Source organism: Ovis canadensis, chromosome 9, assembly GCF_042477335.2.
Source record: "Ovis canadensis isolate MfBH-ARS-UI-01 breed Bighorn chromosome 9, ARS-UI_OviCan_v2, whole genome shotgun sequence".
Classification (NCBI taxonomy): Eukaryota; Metazoa; Chordata; class Mammalia; order Artiodactyla; family Bovidae; genus Ovis; species Ovis canadensis.
Window position 1 is genome coordinate 23,436,426 of NC_091253.1, and position 23,207 is coordinate 23,459,632.

General features: G+C 49.8%; 2 protein-coding genes and 1 long non-coding RNA gene across 9 annotated transcripts in view; 1 reads left to right on the plus strand and 2 right to left on the minus strand.

The window, feature by feature from the left end:
- Positions 1-1,064: 1,064 nt before the first annotated feature.
- Positions 1,065-5,770, minus strand: COMMD5 (COMM domain containing 5). Of its 4 annotated transcripts, none has more exons than XM_069599789.1 (2): positions 5,276-5,770; positions 1,065-4,617 (listed from the first exon to the last, which is right to left on the minus strand). In XM_069599789.1, the coding sequence occupies exon 2, from the start codon at positions 4,560-4,562 to the stop codon at positions 3,888-3,890; it is 675 nt and encodes a 224-aa protein (XP_069455890.1). In that variant the 5' UTR covers positions 4,563-4,617; positions 5,276-5,770; the 3' UTR covers positions 1,065-3,887. The 4 variants fall into 4 exon arrangements, with proteins under 4 accessions (XP_069455890.1, XP_069455891.1, XP_069455892.1 ...); XM_069599790.1 differs by having other exon boundaries at positions 1,065-4,783; positions 5,276-5,343; XM_069599791.1 differs by having other exon boundaries at positions 5,179-5,336.
- Positions 5,771-6,150: 380 nt separating this feature from the next.
- LOC138445680 (uncharacterized) lies at positions 6,151-15,392 on the minus strand. The gene is made up of 3 exons (XR_011258950.1): positions 15,148-15,392; positions 13,417-13,501; positions 6,151-6,597 (listed from the first exon to the last, which is right to left on the minus strand). It is a non-coding gene; the product is annotated as an uncharacterized lncRNA (long non-coding RNA).
- Positions 15,393-15,522: 130 nt separating this feature from the next.
- The window catches only part of ARHGAP39 (Rho GTPase activating protein 39), a 53,926-nt gene continuing 46,241 nt past the window's right edge, over positions 15,523-23,207 (plus strand). For 2 of the 4 annotated variants that reach the window (XM_069599581.1, XM_069599582.1), the window contains exon 1: positions 15,523-15,716. In XM_069599581.1, the coding sequence (XP_069455682.1) occupies positions 15,687-15,716 (30 nt within the window). In that variant the 5' untranslated portion in view covers positions 15,523-15,686. Of the gene's footprint in view, positions 15,717-15,746; positions 15,887-23,207 lie in introns of those variants that run through there. The other 2 variants (XM_069599584.1, XM_069599583.1) reach the window with 2 other exon arrangements.

Here is a 23,207-nt window from a genome sequence, read left to right on the forward strand (position 1 = left end):
TGTTGGAGAAGACTCTTGAGAGTCCCTTGGACTGCAAGGAGATCCAACCAGTCCATTCTAAAGGAGATCAGCCCTGGGTGTTCTTTGGAAAGAATGAATCTAAAGCTGAAACTTCAATACTTTGGCCACCTCGTGCGAAGAGTTGACTCATTGGAAAAGACTCTGATGCTGGGAGGGATTGGGGGCAGGAGGAAAAGGGGACGACCGAGGATGAGATGGCTGGATGGCATCACTGACTTGATGGATGTGTTTGAGTGAAATCTAGGAGATGGTGATGGACAGGGAGGCCTGGCGTGCTGCGATTCATGGGGTCAAAAAGAGTCGGACACGACTGAGCAACTGAACTGAGAACTGATGCTAAGTAAAACGCCAACACAAAAGGCTACACAAGGTATGATTCAATGTGGAAAATGGTCACATTCTGCCTTCTCTGTTCCTACCTCTAAACAGTTTTAATACATAAAATCCATTTACTGCTTACTATTGGGGTTCCCTGGTGGCTCAGAAGTTAAAGCGTCTGCCTGGAATGCGGGAGACCTGGGTTCGATCCCTGGGTTGGGAAGATCCCCTGGAGAAGGAAATGGCAACTCACTCCAGTACTCTTGCCTGGAGAATCCCATGGAGGGAGGAGCCTGGTAGGCTACAGTCCATGGGGTCACAGAGAGTCAGACACAACTGAGCAACTTCACTTTATTGATATGTGATCAAAACAATTTTGTTGAAATACAGCTGATTTACAATGTTGTGATAATTTCTGCTGTACAGCAGTGATTCAGTTATACATACACATTTTCCATGATTTATCATGATCAGGGCTGGTCAAGGACTCTGCACACTGCTGCCCTAAAGGCACCCAGGAGAGGCCCGTGCTCCCCCCTCCCCAGCACTCTCAATTGAGTCTATGGACTCAGTTGTTGAAGCCCACACCCCTGCTGAGCCTGCATTTAAAAATGCGGCCTTCAGGGAGGTGATTAAGGTTGGATGAAGTTATAAACACAGGGCCCTGATCCCATAGGACTGGTGCCCTCTTAAGAGGAGAGCGCTTTTTCACACACACACACACACACACACACACACACACACACACACACACTGTCACATACTCACACACACACATATTGAATATAGTTCCCTGTGCTGTACAGGAGGACTTATTGTTTTTCCATCCTGTACACAACAGTTTGCATCTGCTAATCCCAGACTCCCAATCCTTCCCTCCTCCGCCTCCTCACCCTTGGCATCCACAATTCTGTTCTGTCTGTTTTGTAGATGTGTTCGTGTGGTATTTTAGATTCCACATGTAAGTGATATGTCTTTCTCTGACTTCACTCAGTATAATAATCTCCAGTTGCATAACATCACTGTCATTTTTAATTGAGAAAAAAAAGGAAACACAGAAGTTGCTCTGCTCTGAATGTTTGTGTCAAATGACCTAATGTCAAATGTGAGGAGGGGGGCCTTTGGGTGTGCTCAGGTCATGAGGGTTGAGTCCCCTCCCTTTTTTGGAGTCCCCTCATGTGTCCTCTCTCCACATGAGGACAGCGATGTCTTCAGCCAGGACCACGGCTCCCTGACCCTGCTGGCCCAACCTCGGCTGTCCGCCCTCCGCACTGTGAGAAATGGATGTCTACTGTTTTAGGAGCTGCCCAGTCTCTGGTGCTCTGTCTGCCAAGCCCAAGGGGAACTCAGCATGCCCACTGAAGAGATGCATGCCCTGCAGCCAGTAGACAGACCATCATGTTCAGGGAGAGTTAAATGAACAGAGCTGCGTTAACACACAGACACAGCACAGAGAATATCTTCAAATCTGGTCAAGATGGTTTCTCCATGGCTGTCTATGGGAAAAGGAGCTTTTTGATTCTTTTTAGTTTTGATTTTTTAGGATTTTCCAAACATATCATAATAAGTACATATTCCTGACACATGCCTGATGCTTGAGGAAGAAGTCATAGCAAAGAGGGCCTCCATCACTGGTTGAAGCAGACATGGTGCTCAGCTTACAGTGCAGGTCCTTGTGGGCAGGCCTAGGCAGCAGCGAGGATGGCCCAGTCCAGCTCCTGTCCTCAGGGAAGGGCCCAGGATGCTGGCTGATACTGCAGACACGGGGAGTCCGTAGCCCTCAGCTGAGCCAGGACTGAGCCCCACGTGGGGCCTGGCTCAGGAAACCCCAGCTCTGAGTGCAGCCCCCAGGGCACCTCCTCTCTGTCCCTTTGGCCCAACTTGCTGGGACCCTCGCTCAGGGAAAGGCCTAATTATTCAAGATCATGGGAGCATTCTGGGAACAGCACAGAGGAAACACTGCTGCTCTTGATGGGTTCTGGCACAGAGTGGGGACAAGAAGGGGGTGCTGGGGAAGGCTAGGGGCTTCCAACAGACATGGCAGGATGCCAGGTGGGCACCCAAACCCAATCGCTATTTTTCAGAGGAAGCTCCTGCCTGGTGCTTGGGCCTATTAATCCTACCAGGCGGTGACCTGGTTTCCTGGTAGAGCAAACCACAGAGGCAGGGACACTGTCAGGCCCCCTACCTGAGTTGCAGTTATGCTGGAGGGGACAGGGCTGGTCAAGGGCTCTTCACACTGTTGCCCTAAAGGCATCCAGGAGAGGCCCGTGCTCCCCCCTCCCCAGCACTCTCCCACTCTATTGTTGAAGCCCCAACCCCTTCTGAGCCTGCATTTAAAACTGTGGCCTTCAAGGAGGTGATTAAGGTTGGATGAGGTCATAAACACAGGGCCCTGATCCCATAGGACTGGTGCTCTCTTAGGAGAGTGCTCTCTCTCTCACACACACACACATACACACACACACACACACACACTCACATACTCTGTCACATACTCACACACACATGCATACACATGCACAGAGGCAAGTCCAAAGGTCAGGGGAGAGGCCTCACCAGGACCTGACTGTGCTGGCACGCTGACCCCAGCCTCCAGAACTGCAAGCAAGTCATTTCTGTTGTTCAAGCCACTTGGTCTATGGCGGTCTGAGCTGCCTGAGCCACCCAGCCGCAAGAAACCTAAGCGAGGCCCCCGCTCCCCTCTCTGCCGCCACCACCAACTCCAGACGCCTCACCCCATCCTGCGGCCTGCCCTCTGCAGTCAACACAGTATCTGGTGTGATCCTCTAACACGTCTATGGAAGCATTTCACTCAGAGTTGAGCCGAGTTCCCAGAGAGGCCCTTGGCCTGCCCCTGCGTTTCCACTCATCTCCTCCCACTTGGCTGCAGCCCCGCGCCCACAGGCTTTCCCTCAGAGCAGTGTCTCTGCCTCCTCTTGGCTCAAGAACCACATCCTCAGGAGACCCACCCCAAGACCTGATTTAAAGTGCAGCCCAGCTCTCCCACCGCCCTGCCTCCCATCTCCGGAGGCTGCTGCACCTCCTGCAGCGCTTACCCTCTCCCGGGCTACACTTCTTGTTTTTATTACACATTCCTCCCCACACCCCCTCCACTAGAATGTGCTTTAAGGTCAGGGATTTAAGATGGGGAATAAAATGTGCACCCTGAAACATAGGGTTTCCAAGAGCAAAGGAGCAACAGCTCGGATGCTGCACAGGGCAGGCTGAACAGCCTGTGTCCTCACAAAGGCCTTGGGCTGAACCCCAGACCACACGTGGGCCCACCAGCGCAGTGGGTGCCCTTACCTGGCGGTAGACAGACTGACCACTGTGGAGAGGGCACATGCGGTTTGATGCCTACCCAGGAGGACGTTTTTTTTTTTTTACAGTTGCTTTACTTCCAAAAAAAAGGGAAAGACACAGCTGTCTACTTCACTTAGAGAAAGACATGGTTACACTCCCTCACTTCTCAGAAGGGCGGGCTTCGCTCTGGAGAGCCCATCTGAGACAGCCGCCTGGGCAACCAGAAGGCACTGGCGAGAGGCTCAGTCCTGCAGCTTGCGCTCGCACCTCTTCTCCAGGTCGGCCATCTCTTTGAGGACCAGGGCCACAGCAAACCGCAGCTCCTGGAATTTGGCCGTGGGAACCTCAAAGCGGAGGGCGGACCCATCCGAGAGCTTCAGGTGCATCAGGACGCTCGGCTGCAGGGAGCGGGCCAAGGCGCTGGTGGAGATGGCCACGTCCACCCTCCACCGAAAGTCGGCGACGTGGGGCAGCCAGGCCCCCTGCTGCCTGGCCACAGAGTCAAGGAGAGGCCGCTGGCTACCAAACACCACGCTGGCCAAGTCCACAACCAGGTCTTGGGGGATGCAAAGCTCCTGGAGCTGGTTCTTGAAGGTGTCAGGCTTCAGGCTGGCCAGGGGCAGCCGGAGGGCCTGCTGGAGCAGGGTGTGTGTGCCAGCTATCAGGGCACCCAACTGCTCCTCAGGCAGGTCGGCGCCAGCCCTGAGGTGCTGCACAGCCTCCCGGCAGTCTTCTCCCTGCAGGCTGCTGACCACCAGCTTCAGCAATTTTCTGAACGTGGCCCTGTCCAAGTTGCCCAGGAGCTGGGGCATTGCTGCCACCTCAGGGGGCAACTGGGCCCCCAGGAAACTCACGCAGTCACTGTGACTGTCACCAGGGCGATGCAGGTGTGCAGCGGCAGGACCCACAGCAGACATCGAAGCTTCCTGCTCTTTGACAGGCAGCCTAGTAGGAGGTCTCAGTCGAGCCGGCCTGGAAGGGGTGCGAGAGAAGCCCAGTGACCCCCACACCCTTTGGGCCAGTGAATTAGGACTGACAGGGTCTCCACCTCCCAGATGCCGATGCTATGAACCACTGATGACAGCCAGCGTGACAGGAGGTGCCCTGGAATCATGTGGCAAAAAGCCCTCTCCAGTCCCTGCAAGAGGGGAGGCAGACAGCAGCTGAAAATGGAGATGAGGTGAGGAGGAGAAAAGGAAGAGAACCAGGAAAAGGAGAGCACACATGAGTTCGCAGAGCCGTCCTCAGCAAGGCGGCCCGGGGAAAAGGGGAGCTCTCCAGGCTTCCTCGCACCTCGCTCTCCAGGAAGGCCGAGCGCCCGTCACCCTGATCGTCAGCGACCAGCCACTGCCCGAACTCCGGGTTTTCCCTCAGGGCTTGGCCTGTGCCAGGACAACCCTCCACTGCCCCGCTGCCGGCCGCTCGGGCTCCACTCCCGGGAGGCCCGGGAGCTGCCTCCAGGCTCGGAGAAAGGAGCCCCAGAGGCGGCCTCCAAGCTTCGGCGGAGCCACCGCCCCACCAGCGGTCACCGACCTTCGGCCCCGCCCCGAACTGCCATATCGGCTTCCTGCCTCCGGGGCGCTCGCCGTTCCGCGGGCAGGGGAGCCCTCTCCCACCCCGCAGTCCGCACCTTACACCAGGTCCTGAGCCTGGAGCAGCACCGCGAATAGCCGGAAGCAGGGCCTGGTTCCCGGAACCGACTGAGAGGTGACGCTCGCCACGCCCTACCCTTCTCCACGGGCCGCTCTAGGGCTGCTGGAGGACTGCTCTCGGTGCTCCGCGGTCGGAGGGGCGAGGCCCAGGCGCCGCGTCCGCGGGATGCTCTGCGGTTTCAGCTCTGCGGTTTCCGCGGCGGCTGTGGACCGAAGAGACGCGGTCGGCTCTGGGGTGTGGGGGCGCGGGAGGGGCTGAGTGCAGACTCTAGGCCGCGAGGCTCGCCTGCACAAGAATGTGAGCGAGCTTCGCCTCTCAGTTGTTCTCTTTGAATGGGTAAATTGACGGGGTGTCCATTTATCTCCATGCAGTGATATTTTAGAAGTCAATGAGGGACGTTCCTTGGCGTTCAGATGGTTAGCACCTCGGAGCTTTCACTGCCGTGGTTCAGGTTCAAGACTCTGCAAGCCGCGGGGTGGGCCCCGCCCCCGGCTCCCCCCAACCCCAAAGTCAATGAAAAACAAGGCAGACAAGTCCACAAAATGAGCAAGGGGGTTGAATAGATTATCTCAAAGAAGAACAATGTAAAATGCTGATGAGCACCTGAAGAGATGTTGGGCTTTGCTGGCCTTTAAGGAAATGCAAATAGAAGCCACACAGAGTTGCCATTTCACACCATCAGTGTGGATACTGTCAGACAAATCATGTGTTGAATGTGCCCCGCCCCTCAACTCTTATGTAGAAACCCTAATCCCAGTGTGACCCTATTTGGAAATTGGACCTTTTGGGAAGTATTTAGGTTAGGATGGGATTAGTGTCCTGCAGACTGAAAAAAAAAAAAAATACACAATGTGAGAGTTGTGAGTTAAATTTTATCGGGGGCAAAATGAGGAGTACAGCCTGGGAGACAGCATCTCAGATAGCTCTGAGAAATTGCTCCAAAGAGGAAGGGAGGGGGTCAATATATTTGTGATTTTGGTTAAGGGGGAGTATATGTGACAAAGCAAGTATTTGTTGCAGGTTTCTGCTAGCCACAAGGAGCAGTAGTGACTTGTAAACCGTGAAAGAGTTTAGTGCTTTTCTAGATATGAGGAGATACAAGAATTGGGCTCATGAAATCATCTTCTGAAAATATCTACTTGAAGACTTGTTCTGCCAGTTTTTCCCAGAGCACAGACAACGTCATTTCTGCTCTCCACTCTCAGCTCTTTTCAGAGGGTGTTGAAAATCAGCAGCTCCAGCAGCACGATTTAATCCTTGAAGAGGTAGATGACGAGTGCCAATTTGTAGTTGACAACCCTTTAAAAAGAGACAGAGTAGTGACTAGCCCTGTCAACTCTGAGGACACAACCAAAAAGCTGCCCTCTTCCAGGGGATCTTCCTGAATCAGGGATCGAACCCGCGTCTCCTGCCATCTTCTGCATTGACAGGTGGTACCTTACCACATGGAGAAGGAAATGGCAACCCACTCCAGTACTCTTGCCAGGAAAATCCCATGGATGGACGGAGGAGCCTGGTAGGCTACAGTCCATGGGGTCGCAAAGAGTTGGACACGACTGAGGACTTCACTTTCTTTCACTTTACCACTAGCGCCACCTGGGTAGTCCTGAATGGGGCATGTTCAAGCCTTATTCTCCACCATGGTCTGTCTGGCTCAACTCCCTTACCAAACCACACATAGAGTCTGCAGATGGGAGTTATGGTCTTGGTTGGAGCCCTAGTGTTTGCATTTGTAAAATAAAAGTTTATTTATTTTTTTATCTCAAAGGGCTCTAGAGTTCAGCCAAGATGGGTACCTCAGGAGCTAGCAAGGCAGGAACTTTCAAGTGGTCCTAGTTTTGAAAATTGAAACGAATTATGTCAGGTTTACTGGGACAAGAATATCAGTAGGAAAATTCACAGTTAAGCACCAAGGAGAGAGGGAGCACCCCCAGGGCTAAAAAAGAGGAGAGAAATAGAAAACAAAGCTTCAAACTTGGAAATGATGCTGTGGCAGCTCTGGGGCCTTGGCCAACATGGAAACGACAGATTAGGCCCAAGTGACTCCAGAATAGTGGTGGCAACTGAGGCTCCTCCAGCGCTGGAACTCCAGAGGGCTCTTATCCTCTGTCTAAAGATGAATGAGAAAACATTCCATTTCCTTGCACAGAGATTCCAGGCATCTCCATGAACAAAGGAGATGGAGCTGGTAGTGCAGGCAGGTCGAGGTAACTAGAGTTCAAAGGGAGCAGAAGAAACTACCAATACTGCAAACTGAAGTAAGCATTCACAAACAAGCATTTGGAGATACCGAAAACTTAAAATCATATCTTTCAAAACTAAAAATGAAAATGCACCCCCTCAAAAAAAAAAAAAGGAAAAAAAAAGGAAGAAATGCAAAGAGTGATCACATGAAGGAAGGGAACTTTTTAAAAAGTTATTTTCAAGCCGTATATCCAACCTACTTCCAGATGGTTCAGGATAAAACAAGAAATATAAATGTGGAAAAAGTTAAAAATTGATTAACCTGAATTAAGGTTATCTGGGAGCTCTCTGCATTATTGCAACTTACCTGTAAATTTTAAATTATTTCAAAATAAAAAGGAATCTCTCTGTCAATGCAGGGAACATGGGTTGAATCCCTGGTCAGAGAAGATGCCACATGCCTCGGAGCAACTAAGCCGGTGTACCACAACTACGGAGCCTGTGCTCTGGAGCCCACACTCTGAAAAAAGAGAGGCCACTGCAACAAGAAGCTACCACTCATTGCAACTAAAGAAAACCCATGTGCAGCAATGAAGACCCAGTGCAGCCAAAAAAAAATCTATGTGATTCAAAAGCAAGAAATTTGGACTTGCAGAAGATAGCTATACAAATACCACAACACCCACTTCTTTTCCCATACTTATGAAATAAATTCCATGGAGCCAGGAGAAACAAACAAACAAATAAATAAATTGTATCTCAATAATGCTGTTAAATTTTTTTTTTAAGTCAGACTGTCTTATTTTCCAGACACAAAATCAAAGGATGTCTGAAGGCTGTTTAACATCTCAGCAGCCAGCCTTCTGCAGGGGAGGAATAAGAGTGGGTGTAGGTGCCACCAGTCACCTCTAAACTTCCTAGGATCAATGGAGCTGAGCCCCTGGCCCTGTCAGAGGACTGCAGGGTGACTTGGGCCAAGCTTCTCAATTCTGTGCTCAGCGTCTCCACCTGGAAGACAGAATGATGACAGTGCCTACAGAAAAGGAACAATTAAGCCAAGCCTAGTATGCAGAGGAGCGTTTTGTGTGATGCAATATTCAAGAAAATTAGAGATATCAAGGGAACATTTCATGCAAAGATGGGCACAATAAAGGACAGAAATGATATGAACCTAACAGAAGCAGAAGATATTAAGAAGAGGTGGCAAGAATACACAAAATAACTATACAAAAAATGTTTTAATGACCCCGATAATCACAATGGAGTGATCACTCACCTAGAGCCAGACATCCTGGCATGCGAAGTCAAGTGCGCCTTAGGAAGTATCAGTAGGAACAAAGCTAGTGGAGATGATGGAATTCTGGCTGAGCTATTTAAATCCTAAAAGATGATGCTGTGAAAGTGCTGCACTCAATATGCCAGCAAATTTGCAAAACTCAGCAGTGGCCACAGGACTGGAAAAGGTCAGTTTTCATTCCAATTCTAAAGAAAGGCAATGTCAAAAAATGCTCACACTACTGCACAATTGCCCTCATCTCACACACTAGCAAAGGAATGCTCCAAATTCTTCAAGCCAGGCTTCAACAGTATGTGAACCGAGAACTTCCTGATGTTCAAGCTGGATTTAGAAAAGGCAGAGGAACCAGAGATCAAACTGCCAACATCCGCTGGATCATAAAAAAAGCAAGAGAATTCCAGAAAAAAATCTACTTCTGCTTCATTGACTATGTGAAAGCCTTTGACTGTGTGAATCACAACAAACTGTGGAACATTCTTAAAGAGATGGGAATACCAGACCACCTTACCTGCCTCCTGAGAAATCTGCATGCAGGTCAAGAAGCAGCCGTTAGAACCAGACATGGAACAACGGACTGGTTCAAAATTGGGAAAGGAGTACGTCAAGGCTGTATATTGTCCCCCTGCTTATTTAACTTATATGCAGAGGACATCATGCAAAATGCCGGGCTAGATGAATCACAAGCTGGAATCAAGATTGCCAGGAGAAATATCAATAACCTCAGATACCCAGATGACACCACCCTTATAGCAGAAAGCAAAGAGCAACTAAAGAGTCTCTTGATGAAGGTGAAAGAGGAGAGTGAAAAAACTGGCTTAAACCTCAACATTCAGATAACTAAGATTATGGCATCTGATCCCATCACTTCATGGCAAATAGATGGGGAAACAATGGAAACAGTGACAGGCTTTATTTTCTTGGATTCCAAAATCACTGCAGATGGTGACTGCAGCTCTGAAATTAAGAGACACTTGCTCCTTGGAAGAAAAGTTATGACCAACCTAGATAGCATATTAAAAAGCAGAGACATTACTTTGCCGACTAAGGTCCGTCTAGTCAAGGCTATGGTTTTTCCAGTAGTCATGTATGGATGTGAGAGTTGGACTGTGAAGAAAGCTGAGCGCCGAAGAATTGATCCTTTTGAACTGTGGTGTTGGAGAAGACTCTTGAGAGTCCCTTGGACTGCAAGGAGATCCAACCAGTCCATTCTGAAGGACATCAGCCCTGAGATTTATTTGGAAGGAATGATGCTAAAGCTGAAACTCCAACACTTTGGCCACCTCATGCGAAGAGTTGACTCATTGGAAAGACTCTGATGCTGGGAGGGATTGGGGGCAGGAGGAGAAGGGGACGACAGAGGATGAGATGGCTGGATGGCATCACTGACTCAATGGACGTGAGTCTGAGTGAACTCCAGGAGTTGGTGATGGACAGGGAGGCCTGGCATGCTGCGATTCATGGGGTCGCAAAGAGTTGGACATGACTGAGCAACTGAACTGAACTGAACTGATGTGAGAATTGGACCATAAAGAAGGCTGAGCACCGAAGAATTGATGCTTTTGAATTGTGGTGTTGGAGAAGACTCTTGAGAGTCCCTTGGTCTGCAAGGAGATCCAACTAGTCAATCGTAAAGGAAATCAGTCCTGAATATTCATTGGAAGGACTGATGCTGAAGCTAAAATTCTAATACTTTGGCCACCTGATGCAAAGAACTGACTCATTGGAAAAGACCCTGATGCTGGGAAGGATTGAAGGCAGGAGGAGAAGGGGTCGATGGAGGATGAGATGGTTGGATGGCATCACCGACTCAATGGACATGAGTTTGAGTAAACTCCAGGAGCTGGTGATAGACAGGGAGGCCTGGTGTGCTGCAGTCCATGGGGTGTCAAAGAGTTGGACATGACTGAACAACTGAACTGAACTGAACCGAACTTACCCTCTCCAAGGTCATAAAGATTCACCTCTCTCTATTTTTTTTTGTATTAGTATTTTGGTTTTACTTTCTTCTACTTTTCATATTTATGTAGATTATCTATTGGGAATCCAATTTTATACATATTAGATGTGGATCCAGCTTCCTCTTTGTTCATATAGTTCCTCAAGAAAGAATATATTTTTTTAAATAACATATTAAATAATCAATCTTTCCCCATTAGTTTTTATACATTAGTGAGATTCTGATTCTTTTTTTCTGTCCCATTTGCCTATTTGTGTTCCTGGGCCTATCAAGTACCACTGTTTTGGAGTAGCTCCTAACATCTGGTAGAGAACCTGCCTGCTGAATGTCCTCCTTCAAAGCTGAACTAGCAGAAACTTCCCTAGTTGTCCAGTTGCTAAGACTGTTCGGTCCCAATGCAGAGGGTTTGGGTTCGATCCCTGGTCAGGGAACCAGATTCTATCTGCTGCAACTAAATAAATAAATTTTAAAAATTAAAAACTGAACTAGCTATTTGTAGACCTTTATTCTTCCATATGTATTTTTAAAATATGTTTTTCATAGTACTCAAAAAAATCTTACTAGAATTTAGATTTTTAATATTTTGTTGTTTTAGACCATTTCAGTGAGGTTTGACATTTTTACAGTTTTATGCCATCTGGTCCATGAACATAGTAGGTTTCTCCATTTATTTAGGCTTTCTCTTGAGGTACTTTGATATATTATTAAGTGTCTTCTGTAAAGGTTTCATATATTTTTAATTTGCTTAATTTCCACATGGTTTATTGCTTCTGTTGGTGAAGTGAAGGGCATTTCACTTTCCATCATATTTTCCAGTTGGTGGTTTCTCAACTGTAGAGAACCATGTTGGGTTTTGTGAGCAGATCTTATTGAACTTACTGATTCTGATACTTTGTTGTCTGTATATTTTCTGTGTAGAATTTGATATTATCTTCAATTTTTGATACTTCAGCTTATTCTCTTCTAATCTTTAGGCTCTCTTCTTTTCTTTTACTGTTGCATTGACTGAGCACACCCCCCCTACCCCCAAACCCCCAACATTAGTTAGCAGCTTTTCTTTTTTTTTTTTTAACATTTATTTATTTGGCTGTTCCAGGTTGTACTTGTAGCACCTGGGATCTTCAGTCTTTGTTGTGGCATGCGGGATCTTTAGTTGCAGCATGCTAATTTTTAGCTGGGGGATGTGAACTCTTAGCCACAGCATGTGGGATGTAGTTTCCTGACCAGGGACTGAAACTGGGCCCCCTGCATTGGGAAAACAAAGTCTTAGCCACTGGACCACCATGGAAGCCCCAGTTAGCATCCTCTCTTGCTCCTGATCTTGAAGGATTCATATCCAAATATTCTTCACTGAAAATAATTTGTGTGGTATTTTGGTAGCCTTTATCCAGTTCATAAAGTTTCTTTTTTATTCTCAGCTAGGAATTTTTAATCATAAAGAAATGCTGACTTTAATCAACAGTTAAGAGGACGTGATTTTATCCTTAGTCTGACCATATGATGAATTACACTGATAGATTTTTCTGATGTTATACTATTCTTATATTCTTTCACACACTTCTGTATTTTTGTATGCTGACATTCAGTTAACAGTTTTTATGTAGGAATTTCACATATATGTTTACAAATAAAATGAGCCTGATTTATCCCAAACTAATAATGTTTTCCTCCCTCACTTCCTCTTTGGGAACCATAATATTGTTTCTATGTCTGTAAGTCTGTTTCTGTTTTGTAAACAAGTTCATTTATATATTTAAAAAATTTATTTATTTATTGGCTGCCCCACGTGGCTTGTAGGATCTTAGTTCTCTTACCGGGGATTGAACCTGGGTCACTGCAATGAAAGCACCAGGTTGGAACCACTGGACCACCAAGGAATTCCCTGCATCATTTATATATTTATTCATTTTTCCCATATGAGTTTTTTAGACCCACAAATAAGTCATATCACATGGTATTTGTATCTTTCTCTGACTTACTTAACATAGTATGGTAATCTCTAGGTCCACCCAAGTTGCTGCAAATGGCATCATTTTATTCATGACTGAAAAATATTCTATTCCCTGGAGTAGGAAATGGCAACCCACTCCAGTATTCTTGCCTGGAGAATCTTATGAACAGAGGAGCCTGGCAGGCTATAGTCCATAGGGTTGCACAGAGTCAGACATGACTTAGCACAGCAGCAGTATTCCATTGTGTGTGTGTATATATATATATACATATATCACATCTTCTTTATCCATTCATCTCAAATTAATAGTGTGGGATTAACTGATACTACTATATATAAAATAGGTAAATAATTATATATAAAATAGGTAAACAACAATGACCTACTGTATAGCATAAGGAACTATACTCAATATCTTGTAATAACCTGTAATGAAAAAAAATCTGCAAAAGCTTGTATAACAGAATCATTTTGCTATACAATTGAAACTAACATTGTAAATTAACTATACTTCAATAAAACAAAACAAAACAATATGGTGATGAAAGTGTTAGTTGCTCAGTCATATCAGACTCTTTGCAACTCCATGGACTGTAGTCCACCAGGCTCCTTTGTCCATGGAATTCTCTAGGCAAGAATACTGAAGTGGGTTGCCATGCCCTTCTCCAAGAGGTCTTCCCCACCCAGGGATCAAACCTGAATCTCCCACATTGCAGGCAGATTCTTTACCATCTGAGCCACCAGGGAAGCCCCAATATGATGATGAGGTGCAGGCAAGTCTTTGTGAAGAATGGTCATCTGGGGACCTGAGGACCTGGCAGGAAGAAATGAAGTCAAAAGAGGTGTTTTGTTTTTAAATATTTATTTTTATTTATTTGGCTGCACTGGGTCTTAATTGCAACATGCAGAATCTTTTCTTTTCATTGCCATATGTGGAATCTTTAATTTCAGCTTGTGACCCCTTACAGAATGGGAAATCTTGGTTGCGGCATGAGGGGTCTAGTTCCCCACCCAGGGATCAAACCTGGGCCCGCTACTTTGGTAGTGCAGTCTCACAGAACTGAACCACCAGGGAAGTTATGGGTTCTGTGTTTATAATGAGAAATATCAAAGTGTCTTTGTGTGCACATCCAAATAATAGTAATAAAACAGAGAGAGACAAACAGATGATGCAGGAGAGGAGACAGCTGAACAACATCTTTGAGAACGGAAGAGGGAGTAGATCCCAGTTCGTCAAAGGAGGGCCTGCCTTGTCTGGGAGCAGGGAAACACTACCTGCCCATTTTCAGGAGGGAAGGTGAAGGGCAGGGATGGATATGGGCAGGCCTGTGGGTCTGGTGATAAGAAAAGGGTTTTTTTTCGTATCTGGGAGGCTCAACTGTGCTTAGTTCCTCAGTCATATCCAACTCTTTATGACCCCATGGGCCATAGCCCACCAGGCTCCACTATCTATGGAATTCTCCAAGCAAGAATCCTGGAGTGTGTTGCCATTTCTTTCTTCAGGGGATTTTCCTGACCTAGGGATGGAACCTGTCTCCTGCATTGCAGCTGAATTCTTTACCATCTGAGCCAGCAGGGAGGCTCTACTAGAGAGGCCTAAGAAATACCTATGTTCACTTTGGAGGGTGGGGGACTTACCCTCTGTAGGAAAATCACAGAATTGCCAAGGAGGTATAGTGCTCCATCTGAGTTTAAAGTGAAGCCAGCCAGCTTAGTTATGTGGTTTCTGCAGTACTTGTCATGGAGAACGGTGGAGTTCATCCAGACTGGGCTTTCTCAGGTATACACGACGGAGGGGAGCTAGAGACAGGGGAGTAGAGACCACTGCCCTGTCCATGGGAGGTCAGCATGAGGATGAGCCAAAAGGGAAGCCAGAGTGGTAACACAGTCAGGGATCAGGGAGCCAGGAGGCAGAGAACTGCTGCAGCAGAGCACTGAGGAATGAACTGCAGGCGGGAGGTGGGACTGAACTGAGAGCTCTTGAGCTTGAGCTTTCAAGCCTTTGTAGTTCCTGGTGTTGAAGGATCTGGACTGTGACCACAGAGTGGTGTGGGCTTCTGTGTTTTGTTGTGAGAATTTCAGGCTGGTTAGATTCTATCCGTACCAACATGGAAGCCAAATACTACAACTTCTGGAAATTAATATTGTCTATGTAATAACCATTTTTTAAAAGCCTGCAGATCAGGCTAAACGCAGGTTAGAAAACGCTAAAGAGAACAGTGGTGAAGCCGAACTGAGCAATTACGAGGTTAAGATGACAAGAGCAGAGAAAATCTTAAGAGACATGGAGGACTCAGGCCATCCAGTTTATCTGACGGACACATAGGGAGGTTCCATAGGATGGAAGAGCGGATATTTTAGAGACAACGGTCGGTAACTTTTCAGAATCGAGGAAAAGTGAAATCTTTCCTGGGAAGGTAAAATTACACCAAATTCACAAGTAGGAAATGTCAACTGCACCTTACAGAAGGGGATCGAAAGAATCTCACGGGCGACCGCACAGGCAAGGTCGGCGGCGGTGCAGGCGGCGGGGCTGAGGGGGCGCTTCGGCGTCACTTGGCCAGCGGCCGTCCCTCTGAGCCCGCCGCACCCTGGGAGGCCAGCACCGGGGACACCCTCGTCCGCCCGCCCGCCACAGCTCCGGACTCGCGGGGACCTCACGGGGCCGCACCCTCGCCTTGGGGGCGGGGCCAGCGCGCGGGTACGCCCACCTCCCGGCAGGCCGTGCGCGCCCCCGCCGGACCCGGCTCCCGAGGTGCCGCGCGCGGCGCACGCGCCAGAGCCCCGCGGCGGCGCCCCCTGGCGGGCAGGGCCGCGCGGCGCGGGGGCGGGGCCGGAGGCGGGGGGTTGCGCTGGTGACGGGAGGACGCGCGGCCGCGGCGGACGGGGCGGCGGACGGGTCCGGCGGCGGCGGAGGAGGCGCGCGGCGAGCGGGCGGCGGCGGCGGCGGCAGCGCTGCGAGCAGCTCCCGCGCGGCGGGCGAGCCGGGATGAGGGGTTATGGCGGCGCGGCCCGCGCGCAGCCTGAGGGTGAGAGCGCGGGCGGTGGGCGGCGCGGGCCGGGAAGATGGCGGAGAGGCCGGCGCTGCGGCCCCCGCCCCGCCTCTCGGAGGCCCCCAGCCTGGCCCGTGGGGATTCTAGTCCGCGCTGCCGGAGGGGCGGGCGGGCTGCGGCCGGCGGGGCCCGGGGCCGGGGCCACGGTGAGAGTGGGTGTGGGGTCAGGCCTGGGGGTGCGGGGGGTGAGGCTGCCCGGCCCGGGGCTGTGAGCGTGCCCGGCCGAGGGTGGGCGTGAGTGGAGTGCGGAGACTGAGCGCGGGGCGTCGGCGCGGTTCCGGGGCGCAGTCGGGGCCAGGGAGTCAGGACGCGCGTGGCCGGGTGCCGGCCGTGGCCGCCTGCCCCTCCGATCGGGCCTCTGGAGCGGAGCGGGCAGGGGCGTCCCCGCCTTCCCCCCCGGGTCGCCCTCCCGGAACTGGAATTTGCTCGATTGCCCGCGGGTTGCGGGATTGGTGTGGGTGGAGGCGGTGTTCCGTGCGAGGGCCGAGATCGAGGCAGGCTGCGCGCATCTTGGGGGTCAGGACGTCTTTTATTTTAAAACGTGCAGCTGGCTGCGAGGCCGTGGCAACTGTGGGTGTGTTACATGCTGCTCCCACCAGCAGCTGCTGTGGGCGCTGCGCAGCCTTCAGCAGCTGAAATGCGGCGCCCCTCCACCCGCTTCGGTGTCGTAGGGTTTAAGCAAACCTCCTGTGACCTTTGCAGAAACCTACAGTTGCAAGGCTTCGTTTTCCTCCCCTACTGCAGACAATAGGAGATTTGTCTTTGAGGCCAGCGAGGGGAATTGAACCCTGTACATCCTGGGTGCCTCTGTAAACAGCAGGTGGTTCCCGGTCAGCGGCTCCCCTTTCACAGTGAGCAAGGTGTGTTTCTCCTCGCTGGGGGAGGGGAAGGAGATTTGATAGCTGTGACTGTAAAGCAGGGAGACTCATTCCGTAAAGCAGCTTGGCGTGGACTCTGTGACCTGAGCTCTGGCTGGGTAATGAGCAGGGCCCGGGTCTCCCTGCCCACACTTTGTCTAGTCAGCTGTCTTGCCCAGAGGCTGGAGAACAGAGGGGAGAAGAGGGCGGGTTCTGGAGCCAGACTGCCTGCCTTTGAGTGGCCACTCTTCTGTGTCCTGGCTTTGTACTCTGCCTCTGCTTACTCATCTGCAAAATGGGTGGTTGTGGGACTCTGTGAATTCATCGTGCCTGGCACTGTGTCCCTCTTGAGAAAAGTCAGGAGCTATTTATTATGGCTGCCAAGATCTGGTTTTCAGGACGCACCTGCTGGGTCAGCTGTTTTGTCTTAGTTTAACGCGAACTCGAGGTCTGTGGCTCTTTTTTCTTACGCAAGCTGGTGAGGAGCATATTTGGAGAAGCAAGTCTTCATAAAGGTAAACAAGGAACAAATCCCACATGCTTAGATTATCATATAGAACTGTTAAAAAAATCTTTTTAGAAGAGAAAAGCTTCTGATGAACTAATCTAGACTCCTGCAGTACTTATTGCCCTAGGAGGTAGGTAGGATCGTTGCTATCAGAAATGAGATGAGGAGCAGTTCTTGGGTAGTTCTCTTCCTGAGTTAAACTACCAGAGCCCTTGTTATGCTTTCCAGTGTTACGCTTGTGACAGAAAAGATACTTTATTAACCAACTCTAAGCAACAGTGAGGGCATAGGCACCAGAAAGCAAAGACTTGGCACTACCAGTGCAGTGATGTTCTGTCTTGCTCAGTGTTGGGAGGGGTAACTTAACTTGCTGCAGAACAAAGTGGAAATTTTTGTCATGTTTCCCAAGGAGATGGTTCTCCTTCCCAGATCCTAGACTCACTCTGATCGCTTCATCTCGTCCCCTTTGTCTCTGTCACACTGAGACGAGGGGAAACCCCCACTTTAAGTAGAGTCTTTTCGCATTTGTGGAGTTTAAGGTTGAGAACATGATTTTCAGAACAAATGGTAATGAAACAGCTTCTGTGAGCAAATTTTAAAATATCTGAAGATATTTTAAAGATAGATTTAGAAACGTCCATCCTGCCTTCTCTCCTGCATGTGTGCTGAACAGGCTGCCCTCTGGCAGTGGTAACAGTGAACACGGTGTCTTATGAAGCTTCTACCTGGTTCTTTGGTGCTTTTGAGAAAAATATCTGTATAATAAGTTCTCAGCTTTAGTAGTAAGTGCCTTTGCTGTGCTTGTTCACTGACCCATGTGGCCATTTGTTGTGGGTCTTATACGTTCCCTCTTAAAGTTAGCTCTGTGGGTGTCCTGTCTGAGAAGCACAGCCCGGGGGTGCAGAGCCCCAGGCCTGGCGACACCTGGCAGAGCTGAACTGGACGGGCCTGCCCCCAGCCCGCTTCTGATACTTCTTGCTCCTCTGGTGAAGTCTGCACCTTCAGCTGTTGGCTCTGCCTCCTGCACCTGCCCCTCTGTGCCCTCTGCCAGCCCCTGGCGCTGTCCTTGATGTTATGTGGTAGCTCTGGCCTGCTCCTGGGGTCGCTTCCAACCCTCCCTGCCATCCTGCAGCCACACCATTCCACCCTGTGGAGAAGAACCTCCCCACTGCAGCCCTGGCTCACTTCTGCTTCTGCTGCACTCCTGTCTGCACCTTCCCACTCTGCTCCAGATGAGGGTCTGTAAGCTGCAGCCACTGCCAGCCCGCTGCCTGTCTTTATAAATAAAGTTTTATTGCAGCACAGCCACACTGGTTTATTTTTATATCATCTATGGCTTCTTTGGCAGAAGTGACTAGTTGGAACAGAGACTTTATGGCCCACAATGCCTGAACTGTTTACTTTCTGGCCCATTTCCAGAAGGTTTGCTCTAGAAGTTCAGGGGGAAAGGCTTGCAGGGGCTGCAGTGTGAGGGAAGGCTTCAAGGAAGAGGCGCTCTTTGAGCTGCGCCTCCCTCATAGCAGGCGCGTGGGGGCCAGGAGTGAGGACTTCGCAGCAGCGCAGACAGAGGGTGTGTCAGGTTTTGGAGCAAAGGCAAGAAGGTGAGTTACGTGCAGTTTGGGGGGTAGAATGTTATATGAGAAATAAGAGGAAATAATAATGTGAAGATGTCTGAACTCAGCTGAAGGACTGTAGAGTTTAGTTCTCTGGCTAGAGGAGCCACTTCAGGTCTGTGCGTAGGGGAAGTCCTGGTAAAATGGTTCAGGACGTGTGACTGGCAATGACACATAGGATGGATTGGAGAAGGAAGAAATCAGAGACTTAAGGATTGCAGCAACAACTCAATAGAGGTTTATTTCTAGCTCACATTTCATTTGCTTGTGCCGCTTTTCTCTCAAGTCTTCATTTGTGGACTCAGGAGCATGCCCTTGGTTGGGATATGCTGTTCTTATGACAAGAGAGTGGTAGAAACTGTGTCTCATTGAGCTTCAGTGGAGAACTGGCAACTCGGGTTCTGTGGCCAGAACAGGTTACCTGGCCAAGCTTTGGCGAGCGGTTGGATGCTCTTCCCAAGGACGGAGTGGGAGGCTGCAGGATGGACAGCCCTCTTCCAGGGCGAGTGTGGGCTCACACCTGGAGACAGGACTCGGATTCCCCAGGGAGGAAGTGAGCCTGCTCAGTGCCCTGTTTGGGTGGCAGGGCCAGCCTCACTTCCTCTCTTGGCCTGCCTGCCTCCTGCTTCACTTCTGGCCTTGGCCATGGGTGCCCCGGGACCATCATCTCCAGGTTCCTGCCTTGAAGCTTGGTGCGCTGGGTCTTCCCCCAGCCGCCGTCTCCTGCCCTCCACGTCCTGCTCACTGTACCTCCCAGGTGGTTAATGAGTTCATATTTCCTCTGTCCAGTCCACCTGCCAAGCGGGCCTGTGCGCCGTCCCGTGGGCGCAGTAACTGTGCCTCCTGGATGGGCTGCTTTCCTCTGTCTTCCTGCAGGTCTTCAGGAGATGTGTCAGGATGGTGGTTCTCATCCAGGGGTGGTTTGCCTCTGGAGACATTTTTGGTTGTTCCAACCAGGAGTGGGTGCAGCTGGCAGTGTACCTGCGGAGGTCAATAGGCTGTGACACCCTGGATGCTCCAGGGCAAGGAGCAGGCTCAGGGCGTGTCTGCCAGTCAGCCGCTGCATGGGTCTCCTCGGAGTCCGGTGCCCCGAGACCACCCTCCATGGCCTGGTGTGCCCCCGCTGGCATCCTGTTTTCCGGTGACCCTGCCGAGTGCCACCAGGCCCAGCCCCGCTCTGCATTCCCTCCTCCCCTGAAGCACGCAGAGCTCCTCTGGCCCCGCTGGGGCTGCCCGGGATCCGCTGGGTCCCCACGCCAGGCAGGCCCTGCACAGCCTCCAGCCGTCCCCCTCTGCACAGGGAGTCCTTGAGGGCATTCTCACTTTTGTGTCTCAGGGCTTTATGCAACAGTTCCATTGTGTCTTGGCATCAGAGGGGATGAGTGGCTTTGGGTGGGGGTCATGCAAGTGCTCTTGAGGTTGACATAGCAGTAGGCAAGATGCCTTTATTGGTTTGCTCTTTTTAACTGCTTCCAGGTACCCAAGATCTCTCATCTCTTGCATTCCTAAGTGTGAATGTTTTAATTCTCTTAGATTATCTTTATTTCACTCCCCAAAGGGTTAAACATTTTTTTTGACTTGAGAGTGTATTCAGGGTGTGAAGGTACAGAGGGTACGTAGTTAAGCTGCCTTTTGCTTCCGTTTTCTGCCCTACAGGCCTGGTCTGGTGGAGGCACCCGCTACATCTCCTAGACGCTTTGTGGCTATGCAAGCAAACACGTATATGTGTTACTTCCTGCTCTTTTCTTTTAAAAGTTTCTCAACTTTGCCTTTTTAACTAAATGTGTTTGGGAAGTCACTCCATATCAGTACATTTTTCATTTCATTCTTTCTCATGACTGGCTGTGTGGGGGTGCTGTAATTTAACCAACCTCTGCTGGTGAATATCGTATTTTGTGCAGTTAAAATAACGCTGTGGGTACAGCATGGTGCAAACGTGTGGATGTGGCTGTAGGGCCCATCCCTAGAAATAACACCTCTGCCTTTAACTATCGTTTATTCTGTTAGATCAGGTTTTGCTTTTGTTTCTTTATGTCTTTAACTCTGTACTTTTTTTGGTTATTTGTTTCTCCCAGTTATCCGTCTCCGTCTATGTTTAAATAATATAGTATGGTCAGCCTAAATGAGCTTCTCAGTTGGAAATTGGCTCACCTTTCATGTGCTCTTATTGTTAAGAGTGACTAGGAAAACTTATCCGCACAGAAACTTGTGTACAGATGTTCACAGCAGTATCATTCACAGCCCAAAAGTCCATCAAAAGGGGAAACAGCCCAAAAGGGGGAAAAAAGGGGAAAGGGGGAAACAGCCCAAAAGTCCATCAATAGGTGAACAGACAAAGTGTGTTCGTCCATACAGTGGAATATTGACTGGCAATAAGAAGACATGAAGTACTGATCTGTGCTACAGTGTGGATGAATCTTAAACATTATGCTGGGTGAAAAGCCAGACACAAAGATCTCGCTTTGTACGGTTCCACTGCTATGAAATAGGCAGATCCATAGAGACAGGAAGTGGGTTCAAGGTGCCAGGCCCGGGGGATGACAGCTGAGGCGTATATGGGGTTTCTTTTGGAGCAGTGAAAGTATTCTGAAATTGACGTTGCTGAAGGTTGTGCATGTCAGAGAATGTGCTAAAATATTCCAAAAATCTATGCTTTAAATGGGTAAATTTTAGGGTATATGAATTATATCTCAATAAAGCTGTTAAAAATAAAAGTGACTAGGATTTTTCAGAAGCGAACTTTCCAAGGTGGGGGCCAAGGCCTTAGTGTTGACTCCATCCCGGGGTCGTGAGGAGTAGTCTGGTGGTGGGGACGATAACCCCGAGTCAGTCCCTGAGGGGCTGGCTGAGGGGACACAGCACTGTTTGCAGCGCGGAAGCCTTCAGTTCGGCCTTGCCGCCGCCCTGAGGGATGCGGTCCATCACAGGTGAATCAGTCACATCACTTCGCAAATCTCCATCTGTCTTCCAGGGGCGTTGGGCTGGAGCATGACTGAATTTCAGAGGATGCTGTACACTACTGAGTGTTACACGTGTGTAAGATTCTAAAAAGTTAATTTCAACACCAGGAGGCCAAGTCAGCAGAGCATGTTTCCCGTCCTCTTGCAGGCTGGTGGACCCCGAGTGTGGCTGCAGGGCGCTGTCCCAGGCCTGGCACGCCGCCTCTGGCCTCCACTGCTGGGGCCTGTGTGCTTCCTTGGCTGCCCTTCTCTGTTCTGCTGCCTCCCTCAGTCCTTTCCTAACATTCCTGCGGGCCCGGCGTGAACCAGAGGCATGGGGGCTTCCTTCATAGGTTGGACTTTACAGGAATGTCATCCCGAGATACTGCTGGTGGTTCCGTGACAGCCCCTTCAGCCACTTGCTGTGACTTCTCTAGTGGCCAGCCTGTGTTCCTAGCCATTGGGATTGTGTGAAGCATGTAAAATACGAATCTCCCAGCCTGTAGACCTCACGTTGTTTGTCACCTGTCTCTGATGTGCGTTGGTTTGGCCGCTGTGGATCTTCGTTGGCGCATGTGGGATCTTTAGTTCCTGACCAGAGGTTGAACCTGGGTCCCCTGCATTGGCAGTGCAGGATCTTTGCCACTGGACCACTGGGGAAGTCCCTGATTGGTGTTCCTCTGTAGATGATTGCTCTAGTTATTTTATTCTCGTTAACAAATCACCCCACAGCTTAGGGGCCTAAAACAGTCTTGTATTATCACCTCTCATGGTTTCTGTGGCTTAGGAATTCAGGAGACACTCAGCATGGGATATTGTGTGACTGCATTTCAGACGGGGCTAGGGAGGGGTCATCTCCAAGCTCCCTCGCGTGCACTGGAGTCTGACTGAGGAGTAGCCAGGACCCACGCACAGCACCTTGCAGCTAACTCCTTGCTGGTGGCCAGAGCATGCATCCCAAGAGCTGGCAGTGGAGCTGCAGCTTCTTTTGCAGCCGAGTCTCCGTGGTCACAGTGTCACTTCTTCCCCATCATGCCCACTAGGAGGAGTTAGGTTGGCCAGCTGTGGTCCAGGAAGGTGGCTTAGACTCTGCCCTTTTGTCTAGGCCTGGGGTCCAGGAACCTGCTGGTGTCCTTTCAGACCACTGATCTTGCTCTCTTCGGTGGTAGCTATTAGGACATTCAGTGCTTCACGCAGTGAACCTGCCTGTGTGTTTATTTTATTTACAACAACAAAAATGTACATGTGTGCACCAGGTGGTACTGTTGCTCCAGAAATCATTGTCCGGGGCCGCTCTCGCTGTGTCTTCTTCAGTGGTTCTCTTGAATTTAACGGGGTCTCCAGTCCGTTCTCCCCAGCACAGTGCTTCCCTGCTTGTTTCTCAGGCATTCGGCATGAATTTCAATCCTGTCCTCTAGTTCACTTAGCTTTTGAGTAGGTAATTCTTTTCCTCATGCACCAGCACTCCTAACCTGACACAATTTAAAGTTGCTTTCAGGTTGCTGTTTTGTTTATGAGGAATCACCAGAGTCTGCTTTCAGATACGCGCT